The sequence below is a fragment of the Heptranchias perlo genome, chromosome 2 (genome assembly GCF_035084215.1).
Source record: "Heptranchias perlo isolate sHepPer1 chromosome 2, sHepPer1.hap1, whole genome shotgun sequence".
Classification (NCBI taxonomy): Eukaryota; Metazoa; Chordata; class Chondrichthyes; order Hexanchiformes; family Hexanchidae; genus Heptranchias; species Heptranchias perlo.
Genome location: NC_090326.1, coordinates 130,463,521 through 130,477,544, shown reverse-complemented (window position 1 = coordinate 130,477,544; position 14,024 = coordinate 130,463,521). Strand labels below are relative to the sequence as shown.

The 14,024-nt window shown below is 39.0% G+C and overlaps 1 protein-coding gene across 2 annotated transcripts in view; it reads left to right on the top strand.

Annotated features, from left to right (window-relative positions):
• Positions 1–13,137, top strand: part of LOC137343785 (rho GTPase-activating protein 21-like) — a 224,389-nt gene extending 211,252 nt beyond the window's left edge. For both annotated transcript variants that reach the window (XM_068007133.1, XM_068007132.1), the window contains exons 23-25: positions 1,138–1,243; positions 3,726–3,757; positions 10,348–13,137. In XM_068007133.1, the coding sequence (XP_067863234.1) occupies positions 1,138–1,243; positions 3,726–3,757; positions 10,348–12,156 (1,947 nt within the window). In that variant the 3' untranslated portion in view covers positions 12,157–13,137. The remainder of the gene's footprint in view (positions 1–1,137; positions 1,244–3,725; positions 3,758–10,347) is intronic.
• The last annotated feature ends 887 nt before the right edge of the window (positions 13,138–14,024 follow it).

Sequence of the window (14,024 nt, the reverse complement as noted above, 5' to 3'; positions counted from 1 at the left end):
CTGGCAATAAGGATTACGAAGCCTCTTATCTCGAAAGAGGAAGAAGAATTAATAAATATAAAACTTGATACAGTGCACGTGTGGGCTAGATCAGAAGAGATATAATTTTGATGAGCTTAGTGCCAGTTTTTTCAAAATTGATAGTACTGAACTTTTTGAAACTAAGGACATACAATGGAGAATTCTCTATAATCCTCTTGAGAATGTGAGTTGCATCTGTGCATCTTTATGTACAAGGAATGGATAGATTTAACATAATTCTGCCAGGCATAGACTGTTTTATCAACTGTCTTGAATGCACCATTTCATCATATTTTGGTTTTATTTGATATCCAAATTTGGATTAGAAAACCTCCACTAATATCATTGGTCCTAGGGAATGAGTTTGCAAGCTAATGACCAAGCATGTGTAGTGTACCTCAAAGTACAGTACAGCTTCCTCCCATTATCATTTACTGGCTGAATAATCAATTTGTAAGAAATTTGATTTAAAATGCGTATTTTACTTTTGTTTTTACAAGTAAATGCTGTAATCCTTAAAGTATATAATATAAATGACATTTTATATTTTCTTACTTATTTTTTACAGTGTGATTAAGACTGAGACAAAAAGGTGTTATGTTGCTAATTGACCATGTGTTTCTGGTTATTTGAAATCATACATTTTGCTTATATCCTATATGTTTCATTTTAGTATAGCAGGAAAGGTGCCCTTCTATTCTGTCAAAAGGATATTGAGTCCTTGCAAAATGCAATACTAAAATTTAAACACTCATCAAAAGCACTGAATGTGATGTATGAAAAGAAGTTGTCTTATAGGACATAGTGGGGAAAAGTCACATGAGTCTGGTTAATAAATGCCACAAAGAGAAAGTAGGACCTCACTCAGCTACCAATTTTGTTACTTATTCATAGGGGAGTAAGCATTCATTCAAAGAATAGCTGTTGTACTTAAAGACAAGCAACCTATCTTTTTTCAGACCCTGGTTCAGGCAATTCATTGATGCTAGTAAATGACAATCTTGCCATACTGGAGAATGTAGAAGTTTAGTGTTCATTTAGACTTGGGTTACTGGTGTGTGTTTTTTCCAGTAAAAGAAAACCAACTTTCTGATCTTCTTACTCTTGTGAATGTAGACACCAGTCCAGGAAGAAAGCACAGTTGATACACAGCCAGTGCCAAACATAGATCATTTGCTAACCAACATTGGGAGAACAGGAACTACTCCGGGAGATGTTTCAGGTAACTGCCTGAACAAGACACTGCAGAACCCGGTAACAGACAGTGTCATTGTTACTGACCAGCTTCCTACAGAAGTAGACAGTTCAAGATTGAAATGCTTGTACTTGCCCATTCAAAACTGCAAATACTTGTAGTGGGGGAAAAATTGCTGCATTTTGTGAAACAACTATAACCTCAAATTATATACTTTAAAGTGTTCAGAGGTATATTGTTTCTTGGTTATCCATGATTACAGATTGTTTGTTTTTAAAAGACAAATGGATTTAATGTAGTACTGTAACATTGTGATTTTATATATACATAGTGTGCTATGCACATTTTTAAGTTATAATTAACCATTGTAGGACTGAAATGTTTTCAGGAACTCAATTTTCATTGTATACAGAGGCATACTTTATTGGTAATGATTGCAGTGTTCGCTGAAAAATTAGCTTTTAATTTAAGGAATTTAATCTGAGGAAAAGTATAAAGCTAAGACTTGCCTAGTTTTAGTGGTTGGATGCTTGTTTGCTGTATTTTTGTCTGACCTTGTCTGTGGGACTGTGATGTGTACGTATGTGTTAGTCGGACAGTATCACTTTTTATCATATATTTGGGCTGGATTTAAGTCGAATCTGCACTGAGTTATTTTACTTCCTTTCTCCAGCCTGTTACAACTTAACTGAATCAAATGACACTGTTTCATTTTGGAGTGACAGTGATTTCACTGGGCTTAAAAGCAATTGAAAAAGAAACATATAAATCTGGGCCACTTCAAAATCATGTTGCATTAATTTCATTCCATGAAATGTGCAATGTCATTTGAGCAAAAGAATGAGAAAAGAGATACTGATTTTTTTTTAAAGCAAGTTATCTAACTCATAACTAAATGCACTTAAAAGGTTTGGTTCAAGTAATGTGATCCAGCTGAGATTTTATTATCAGAATAATGTAAGTCTATATATATATATAATATATATATACTCTATAAATTGCTATTAAAATTGCACAATTATTTGTACTTTAGTGTGGTAATTTTGTGTATATGCTGTGCCATTTCTTTTTATCTTCTGCCCTTACTCTCAATATCATTAACCTAGGCTTGGTTTGGAGGATGTTTTTGTCCCATTAGTGTGAGCTTGTCATCCTACCCACTGTCAAACTAACCCAGCATGTTCTTTTCCCAAACTTGTCAACTTTGTCACAAAGCTCCTGTCTGAGTGTTAAAGGGTTTTTTCCAGCATTTACACATACTGATCTTGAAACAGGCGAAGTTGGAGGAGTCTATCACACTGTGATGTCACTGATGGATTCTGTGATGTCACTGATGGACAGCTGGAACTGTAGGAAGAAGGAGGATTGTTGCCCTCATTGTAGCTGCCTAGTCTGCAGAAACCCCCGTTTCTTGTAAATGGAAAATTATCGTCTGTGATGTAAATTTGCTGTTATGATTATTTTAAAAAGACCAATACTACTTTCTTAAAGTCTTTCTGCTGTTTCTTATCATTTCTGAAGCAGACCCTGAGGAGAAATAGCATGGTATGGTCTATTAGTTTTTATAGTCATGTAGCATAAACCATGTTTCAAAAGGGGTGTGGCTGGGGGCTCAGCTCTTGGTCTGACTCACAGACTTGCAAAGTGAATTGTAGGAATAGTTTTAATATACTAATAGCTTTAAAATATTGAAATATATTTTTAAAAATTGGAATTTTGCTAGCCCCTTTCTGCCCCCTCTCATGATTTTATAGCCTCAGCTGTTGCCCCATAGTAAATCTCTTTTTGCAGCTTTCATTCTACATTTCATCGTGCCCCTGCTTGTCAAATTTGAAAGTCAGATGCCTCTAGATGGACCATAAATACAGCTCAATTGAATATATTGGAATAGTTTCATTATAAGTAAAATAAAAGGTAGATTACTGGTTTTGTGTTTGAGTTCTGTACATTTGTGTTTCGCTCCACAATCGTTGCCTTACTTTCTTATGGAGTAAGTAACCCTTGTAAAGCGTCTTTTAAAGTAGCATCTTAAGTTGTATACCCCTTAGACTAATATCTACATTTGTGTAGATGTAACACAAACTGCTGGTGTATTTAGAAGTAGGAGTGCCTTAGTATTAATAATGCATGTAATCAGCACAAATTTTAAATAAAATGAAAGAATGAGTTCTGCAAATGGATACAAGAATAAATTGTTCTAATATGTACTAATGATTAATTAGTGTTTATTTGTGTGTTTTTTTTTAAAAGAGAACAGGGTCCCTTTGCCATCCCTCTCATTGAGCTGGTTTTACCCACAATTTCACAGCATACTTTCATGGTGGTGGCTGTCTGTGCTGCTTTTCATCTCAGTGAGCTTATAACTCTCCACTCTGTGCCCTTTTTCTATTGCAGTCATACAATTTTCTATGAATTATAATTTTGCTTCATGATTACAGTGAATATTTGTGTTTGAAAATTATGTGTAAAAATAAATGTAACATTGTAACATCTTTCTTATCTCTTATAGATTCAGCCACTAGTGACTCAGCAAAATCTAAGGTGAGAACTTTAACTGCTAATAACATATAAGGCATAGAAACCCATTTGCTAATTGGCAGTTATAAAAGCATAGAAAGTGTGTAATAGGAGTGTGTGACTAGAATTTTTTATTTCACTGCTGAGGTAGCCCTCTTAAATAATTGAAGTTGTAATTGTAATTAGTTTATCTTCACCAATGAAATCCAAAGTTATTTCATGCTTATTACGTAGCATTAATTGGTTTTAAAGAACAATGTTAAAGTATCTTTTGCATTACATAAAAGGCCCCATGGCACCATTCGATGAAGAGCAGTAGAGTTCTCCAGAGTGTCCTGGCCAATAATTATCCCACAACTAACATCACTAATACAGATTATCAGCTCATTTATCTCATTGTTGTTTGTGGGAACTTGCTGTGCACAAGTTTGCTGTTACAACAGTGACTACACTTCAAAAAAAAAGTACTTCATTGGTTGAAAAGCATTTTGGGACTGAGGTTGTGAAGGGTGGTACATAAATGCAAGTCCTTTCTTATTAAGATACTTAAGCCAGTTGAGCAGTCATCAATATCACAGTTAAACATTTTTTTAGTGCGGATGTGCCTATTAGATTTCACATTTTTTCCCCTAAAATTTTGAAGATACCATAATTTACGTTAGTAGACAATACTTTTGACACTGAATTCAAGTATATGATTTAAATATGTTTTTTTAAAACTATTGGTAGTTGGGTAAGTTTCCCTATTCTTGGTTTTTATCCCCCACCCCTTGCCTGTTTGGCCCGATGCCTCCTCCTTGGGTTCAATCCACTGCCCCTGTAACCAGCCATTAGGGAGTGTCAGAGACTGTAGAAGCATGATTCCCTCTGATTTTCCTTCATGGTTGGAGATGGCTTAGATTGAGAACTGAATGTTTGCAAGTAGGCCATTTAGCCCTTCGAGCCTGTTCTGCCATTCAGTTAGATCATGACTGAGCTGGATCTCAACTACATTAAACTGCCATTGTTCTATATTCCTTGATACCCTCACCCAACAAAGATCTGTCAATCTCAGTCTTGAAAATTTCAATTGACCCAGCATCCACAACCATTTCGGGAAGCAAGTTCCAAATTTCCAGAACCCTTTGTGAAAAAGTGTCCCCTGATTTCACTCCTAAATGGCCTCATGATCATTTTAAGATTATGCCCTCTTGTTCTGGATTCCCCCACCAGAGGAAATACATTTTCTGTATCTACCCTATTGAATCCTTTTATAAATTTAAACACCTCAATTAGATCACTCCTCAACCGTCTAAACTTAAGGGACTACATGCCAAGGTTTATGCAACCTGCCTCATAATTTAGCCCTTTAAGCCCTAGCATCTTTCTCTAATTTCTCTCCTATCTCCCCTCGTACCCTCTCCGAGCTCATCTTGTCCATGAGACCCACCTCCTGCTCCCTTGACCCCCTTTGTTCTTGCAAACTATCGCCCCATCTCCAACCTCACTTTCCTCTCAAGTCCTTGAACATGTTGTTGCCTCCCAAACCGGTGCCCATCTTTCCCACGACTCCATATTTGAACCGCTCCAATCAAGTTTCCGTCCCTGCCACAGCACTGAAATGGCCCTTATCAAAGTCACAAATGACTTCCTACGTGACTGTGACCGTGGTGAACAATCCCTCCTCGTTCTTCTCGATCTGTCTGCAGCCATTGACCACACCATCCTCCAAAGCCTCTCCTCCATTGTCCAGCAGAGTGGGACTACCCTTGCCTAGTTCCATTCCTATCTATCCTGTCATAGCCAGAGAATCTTCTGCAATGGCTTCTCTTCCCGCTCCATCACCGTTATCTCTGGATTCCCCCAAGGATCTATCTTTTGACCCCCTCCTATTTCGCATCTACATGCTGCTCCCCGGTGACATCATCCGGAAACACGACATCAGATTCCACATATACGCTGACGACACCTAACTGTACCTCACCACCATCATCTCTCAACCCATCCACTGCCTCTGACTCTTCACGTTGCTTGTCCGACATCCAGTATTGGATAAGCAAAAATTTCCTCCAGTTAAATATTAAGACCGAAGCCGTTGTTTTCAGTCCCCACCACAAACTCGATTCCCTAGCCACCGACTCCATTCCCCTCCTTGGCCACCGTCTGAGGTGGAACTGGATCCTGAGCTGAGCTTCCTACCCCACGTCCTCTCCATCACTAAGATCTCCTACTTCCACCTCTAATATCGCCCGTCTCCTCCCTTGCCTCAGCTCCTCTCCTGCTGAAATTCTTATCCATGCCTTTGTTACTTCCAGACTCGAGTATTCCAATGCTCTTCTGGACAACCTTCCACCCTCTGTAAGCTTCAGCTCATCTAAAACTCTGCTGACCTTGTCCTAACTCGCACCAAGTCCCGCTCTCCCATCACCCCTGTGCTCGCTGACCTACAGTGGCTTCCAGGTTCAGCAGCGCCTCTATTTTAAAATTTTCATCCTTGTTTTCAAATCCCTCCATGGCTTCGTCCCTCCCTATCTCTCTAACCTCCTCCAGCCCTCCGATCTCTGCACTCCTCCAATTCTAGCCTGTTGCGTATCCCTCCACCGTTGGAGGCTGTGCCTTCAACTGCCTAAGCCCTAAGCTCTGGAATTCCCTTCCTGACCCTCTCCTTTTAAGTCGCTGCTTAAAATCCACCTCTTTGACCAAGCTTTTGGTCACCCGTCCTAATATCTCCTTATGTGGCTAGGTGTCAAAATCTCATCTGATAACACTCCTGTGAAGCGCCTTGGGAAGTTTTTGCTATGTTAAATGTGCTATGTAAATGTAAGCTATTGTTGGTATCTGGTGAATCTGCGCTGTACTCCTTCCTTGGCCAATATATCTTGCTGAAGTTGGTGCCTAAAACTGAACGTATTACTCCAGATGGGGTCTGACCAAGGCTCTATGCAACTGAAACATCACGTCCTCACTTTTGTTCTCCAACCCTCTTGAGATAAAGGCCAACATTCCATTAGCTTATTTGATTAGTTGTTGTACCTGTGCACTAGCTTTTAGTGATGTGTGTACATGGACACCTAAATCAGTTTGCTCCTTCACAGCTCCTAATCTCGCATCATGCAGTAGAACTTTAACATCAGTGTGCCATCATCCTGATATTTATAAATTTTTTGAATGAAATTGTTCTTTTGGCATTAGAATTCCTAGTACAGAGACTGTACTGCAGCCGATATGTATTTTTAATTACCTCGTGATTGGACTCCTTGTCCTTGTGTCAAGCTTGGGAGTTATGCCTGCCTCCCTTCATCCTTTCCTCTCCCTCTGCAACCATTTTCCTAATACTGGCCTGGAGTTTCAGCATGTTTTCCGCCCAGGTATCAGCGCAATCCGGGTGGAATCGACTGCAATAGCACAAAAGATTGCGGAATTTAAAACGTAAGTGAGTTACGCCCATAACCACTTGCGCTTGAGTTTCCGCCATCTTTTACGCTGGTTCAAAAGCTAAATCGCCCAAAGCAGTCCCTGCCCAGAAAACTGGCCATGCCCCAGGTCGGCGTGGTGAGTTTCCACTGATTGCGCTCATTCAGGGGTGTTCATCACATTGCATCCAGAATTTCGGCCACATTAATCCATTGTTAATGAGCTGTAGTGACCAGCAAACAATTGAGGGCCTCATCCGGGTCTGTCTCTCATACTAATGCTATAATCAGTCAATTGATCTGTCTTGGTATATGGGACCTGTGACCAGCAGTCAATGGAAACCATTGATTGGTCTGTTTGTACAGCTGCAGCAATTACTTTTGAACACATTTTCAGTTTAAATTGGTTTAATTCTACAATCTTGAGGCCCCGTTGGCCATGTTCCAGTCGATAATCGATTACATTCGATTACGCTGCTTGATTGCGTTGATCGGGCTTATGCAAATGAGTTTGCACGGATGCTTGAGCCTGACTTCACCTCAGCAAAAGCGGCACAGTGTCCAGCACATTCCGGGCACATTTCCCAGTTGGGCCCCTAACAGAAACTTCAGGCCAATATGTTTACAAGGATAGACTTAATTGTCTCGCTGTCGTATCTGTCCCTGAACTTGATCCTGAAGGAGCACAGGAATTGAAACTACTAACTATTTCATTATGCGCAACCCATGTAAAGTTGCCAACAGATCCACAGAACAGAAACTAAAAGCTCTCCAGGTCAGTTTTTTTTAAATGAGGCCATCTCTGGGCTTTTTGTTGTGAAATAGATATTATATTTTGAGATTCATCCCCTGCTTTAGTAAGTGCATTATTTGTCTTTCAAGATATCACTTCATTTAAGCGACAGAGAAATAATTTTAGGGAACTCTGCTTTTGCCTTTTTGGGGGGGCATAAGGAGTGGAGGTAAAGAAGAAATTATCTTTAAATTTCAACTTACTCATTGGTTTGCAACTCTAATAATGAGGTCAGTTTCTTTTAAACTGGGCTATCATTAAATATGAAGAAACTGCATTAATGAAACATTACTTGTAAATTGCAATAAGGCTTCACTGTATAGTGCATTCTGTTATGTGGTAATGTACCAATTATCTGCTGTAGGCACTAGATTACAGTTTTAAAAAATATTGATGGCAATTTCTTTTGTAAACCTAATGTATTTGAAATTGTTTTATAAAATTGATGTACAGAGGTCCTTTTGGTAAAAGATTTTAAACTATATTTACAAAAGTATCAGTAGTTATGAATTGTTTCACTGATCAAATTATTAATTGTGTAGAATCTTTGCACATTTAAGTACTCACATTACAAAAATATTCTATGTAGTGGCAAGGAGTAACAAGTGTCCAAGAATCTTTGCTGTGACCTATGCACTCACATCTTTTCAATTTATCGCTATTAAAAATCTTGCATCCGCACGCGCTTTTCTGAACAAAAAACCTTGCTTCCTGTTAGCACATTTTTTGTCACACTTTTGTATCAATATTTTTGCCATTATATATTCCTACGTTCTTATTTATAATGGAAACTGTCTATGTAAACTTGTCACTCTGCAATTACACTCTTCAGCCAGTGACACCACTGTAGTGCTTCAGTTTTGCATCTCCCACCTCCTCAGGCTTTACTGCAGCTTTACTTCTCTGCTTCCCAAATCCCCATGTTTTTCTGTTTCACTATAAATATAATAATATAAAATCAAAGTTATATTAAAATAAGGACCAAGTGTATGATTTTGAAATGGATACTGAATTACATTCATGTGCCCTGCTCCAATTAACCCCTGCCCTCTAACCCCCACTTAGTCTTAACTGCCCTTGTGCAATCTCAGAAGATAACCGAATAGTTTAAATAAAGCTCAGAACAAATTCTGGTCTTATTCCTAGCACAAAATTGCATACAAATTATCACTACTACTATACGGTGTTGAAGAGATTCATACAGCATGCTTGTGTTGTCATAGGCCTCATACTGGCATGAATATAAAGATTTCACTGCATTATAATTTGAATCTCTCTGTGCAGTGTTTAGAGTCATGTATAAATAGGGTGATCTAGGAGGGGCTCCAGACAGTGCAGTTATGGACCAGACATAGTGGCCTCTAGCTTATGTGCAGGATTTGAATGAGTTTGGGCAATGTGGAAGTTTGGATAACCAGGCACTGTACGCAGTTAGGTGGATGATGCATCAACAGGACCACCTCTGGGAACCAGATTTGGAATTATGAAGGGGCTGTCACAGTCCTTTCATAAGTTATGCCAAGCTAATTGCTTCTGAAACTTGTGTGTGTGTGACTAGGTCCTTGATAGTTTCACATTTTAACGTTTAAATTTCATTTGTGGTACCACATGGGTTCTTAAAAGTTCCACCATTTTGAACTATCTCCAAATGTATATGTAAAAGTGGTATTTTAATCAATTTATTGCTGCTATACATTATAGCTTTATTTGAGCAGGGGTATTCTGAGAGTGTAAGAATGGTATGTAGTACTGGTGGGGATCACATGGTGAGATTGTACATTCAGTATCTAATTTACAGCTGAGCCCTGGAGCCATAATTTGCATCAGCATTGAAATGTGGTCTCTCCTGGTTCATAGAACTGTCCTCTTTATACTGTGAGCATTTCAGTGAAACAGGCGACACCAAAAAAAGTTGTACTCTTTCTTTCCAAATATTGTCCCTTCAGCTGCTGTTTCTATCCTTGGTATATTCAAATTAAAAGAAATATAAGGCACCCAGAAAGTATTGTATGGCTGAACTGGTTTCAGTTGCATTGCATTCTTGCCTTTCCTTTTAAAACTCAGTAACACTTGCGACATTGTGGCACAAGTATGGGTGAATGATTGACTGAATAAAGTAAATGATTTTAAACTCTATTTAAGGGTGGGTACCAGACATGGATTTTGCTGCCTGATTTCCTCCATGTCCAGTATTTTATGTGTGTGACTTCGATATTTTCATTCTGAAAATATGACTGGTTAAAGATAACCCAGCACTGTTTTTAATGTACTCCCCAAAACAGTTATTTGAGGAGCATTATTCACTTTCAAAATGTGTTATTTCAAATGTGTTTGTAAAATGCCATTGTTCAGTGTTAAGACCCGTGCCTGGAAGCATTAATTGGTAGTGCAACAGATTTTATTTCAAATATTTTTTTCCCATTTAACAGGGTTCTTGGGGATCCGGAAAGGATCAATACAGCAGGGATTTGCTTGTGTCATCCATCTTTGCTGCAGCCAGCCGTAAAAGAAAGAAAAAGGATCTAAAGCCACAACAGAGCAGCTCAGATGATGAGTTGGAAAGTGTATTTTCCAGGAAAGAAATATCAAACCATCCCCACACTGGTGCAATTAAGGAACTGGGGAGTAAAGGAGAATCTGAAAATGAAGTTGACTTATCTGAACCGAAGGGAAAACTAGATAACTGGTATAGTGAGCAGCAAGAGAAGGAAAGTACAGATGAAAGGAGCCAGTCTTTATCTGTGGCATTGATTGAAAAGTATGGAATGAGAAAACAAGCCTCTCTAGAAGAAGCAAGCCCCACACAGCAGAACTTTCCAGCATACTGCCAAAAACGCACAGACTCACCTAATGTTGGCTGTCTCAGCTCACAACTAATTGCAAGCACAACGCCCATATCTACTATTGAGGTTTCTGCTAGTAATGTGAACCCCCACACTGATAAAACTATGTCTGACTCGATTACCGCAATCCGTTATCGTTCTCTGGTCTCTCGGCAGCAAACTAATTTAAGCAAGTCAAAGACATCGGAAGTCAAAAGCTTAGATGCAGGTACTGCGGATGTAAGCTCCATCACGTCGGACTATTCCACAACTTCTTCTATAACATACCTTACAGGCATGGACACCCACATACTGAATGCAGAAGTCCAGTCAGTGACAGAAAGCAAAGGTGATGAGGCTGATGATGAGAGAAGTGAACTTGTTAGTGAAGGACACCATGTAGAAACAGACAGTGACAGTGACTTTTCTGTTTTTGCTGCAAGTTGTGCACCTGAAAAGGTTCTCCGTGTAATGAGGCAGGATACAGCAAAGGGCACCAGGAGAAACTCGGAAGGAAGTGACAAGACTGGAACAGAAGGAAGTTCAACACCAAGGTTAGATGATAGGAAAGCATTCAGTTCACGTAAGCTTATTGAATGTGATACACTTTCCAAGAAAAAGTCTCTTCGATTGAAGGGTGATAGTGAGGTAGCAATGGATGCAAAGGAACAGAAAGAGTCAAATAGAGGATACAAGATGTTTGATGTGATGAAGAAAGGGAAATCCACAAGCAGCCTGGCTTCATCCATAAAAAATGAACCCGATCGGGTAGAGCCTGCTTGGAAACTAAAAATTACAGAGCGCTTAAAACTACGTCTAAAGACTTCTGCAGATGACATGTTTGGAGTTGGCATACAAAGGTCGGGATCTCCAGAGACCAGTAGAAAAAAGAATATTAGGCGGAGACATACCATGGGAGGAAATAGGGATTTTTCAGAACTCAGTGTTCTAAATGCTTGGAGAGCACAGGAACAAGAACAAAATTCTCAAAATAATGCCGAGAGTGGTGGAAAAGAATCTCAGTTGTCAGCAGTAGACCGCCTTAAGCCAAAATGTCAGTCCCAGGACCTCTCGATTACAGAGTGGCTTGCACGAGAGCGCTTACGCACTAGCACACCAGATTTGCACACAGAAAAAGCCTCGGAGCCGAGAACTGTGGACATTAGTTTGGACAAAGGAAGAAACTCAAAGTTGCATGCATCATTTGGAGAAGATGCAGACAGCTCTGCTAGTTTGCCCCAACTCAGCCGGCCTTCCCCTTCAGCATCACCTAGCCCACTATCTTCAACAGGCCAAGTGAATGGTGACAGCCACCAAAGCAAGGGAAAAAGCAATTTTAATACAACAGTTGATGCTCATCCCCATAAAATATCCAGTAATCAAGTAGTCAAGTCTCGCTTCTATCAGTACTTGTAGGTCTGCAATTATTTGTGTCTAGTGCTGCGGAATATTGTACAGCAAATTGCTCATCATACAGTATACTGATTTTTTTAATATGAATCTCCTGTACATATTTCTATCTGTACTTGAATTTTGAAATGGTTGATGCTCTGCTGCTCTGCCTATAATACAGGCTGGTTTCTGTGCTGGGTGCTGTGGAAGCTCTTTACAGTGCACACTGACAGCCAGAAAAACGCTAAACTTTTGTATAAAATGAATTTATGAATTGAGTACAAAAGAGCAATGCTGAAACCTTCCAATGCAAAATTCCATAAAGTACTCATACTGCATGATCGGCGATTCCCGCAAACATCTTACATGCTCTACAATTGGATATTGCTGCATATATTTTACATCAGCTTATAAGGGCGAGCAAAACAAACACTATTGGGACTTAATTGTTTGAACTTAAGTTGCTAAAGAAAGTGCCTCATCTCAAAAAAAGAATTTGGGTTAGATAGGGTGCCATATTGTCTTTTTAGTTCAAAAGACTAGAAACCTACTGTGAACAAATGAAGTTTTATCTATAAACAAAACAAAAAGATCATTAAGATAATTTTCCAGATTTTATTAACTGAACAATAGAGCTTCCACACTATAGGCATTCCAGTTGGATCTTAAGAACATTTTTTTTTAAGTCAGACTTTTAATACAGTCTTTGTATGGGACTTGAATTTTTAAAGTTTCTGTAAAGATACTTAAACGTGTATATAATTTCATGTGTAGCTTTTTCAAATTTGAGATTTGATAAAAGCTTTGTAACATAGGCATGTAGATAGCGGTCTCTGGAAAAACTGGTCCCTTGCTCATTTTTCATCATCTCTAAAGAGAATCTTAATTGTGCATGAGAACTGTTTTCTCAGATTCAACATTGTATTTAGCCTGTGTACAGATATAGGCAAATGGTTTGTAAATGTCCCCTGGAAACACTGGAAATAAATTTTTTGTTTCTGTGGATCTTTGTTTTTGTTCTTTGGCTACAAAAAGCAATGAAATCAGAAGTCCTTTCTGTAACATGTTGGTCTTTTAAATGTGTGTGTAGAAACAGTCTTGCTTATATTTCTGTTCCCTTTTTGTTTCTTTAATGGAACTTCCCAGTTGTTCCTTTTTTCGTCATGCAAGAAACTTTATTGGGAGTTAAATCAGGTACCTTGAAGGCACAGGAAGCAGTACCATACCAGGAGTTCTTGGTTCTGGTCTTTTGCATCTTCCAAGAGAAAATGTAGCATGTGTGTGTTTGACCCGTCATGTGCAATATGATTTGATTTTTTTTCTCTTTCTCCCCACCACCCCCTTCCCTCAGCCTGCCTTCTTTCCTATACTAATGAACACAGATTTTTCTGTTTTTCAGCTATTTTCCCCCATGCAAATTGTGGTGTATTTTTCAGTGCAATACCTGCACTTCCATTTCTTAAAGTGCCAGGCAGTTGTATTTTGGCTCCTGACCTTTCGCTAAATTCAAGAAAAAAAATCCCCAAAAGCTAGGGATCAGAGCAATAAACAAGGGTATAATAACTAAAAGCTCTTGCGGTTTTTTCATTTTCATTGCAGAAATTGAGTTGCTCAAAGTGAATATGAGGCCTCAGCTGCTAGTAATATCAACTACTCTCCAGTTTGGAACACCAGACATTCAAATACAGTAATTTCTATTGGTCAAATCTCAGTATTGAGTATTTTCAGGGAATGACTATTTTCATTCAGGTGTCAGGGTTGTCAGCCCTGGCTCAGTGGTAGCACTCTTCCCTCTGAGTCAGAAGGTGGTGGGTTTAAGTCCTGCTCCAGAGAATTGAGTGCAAAATCTAGGCAGTCACTCCAGTGCAGTACTGAGGGAGTGCTGCACTGTC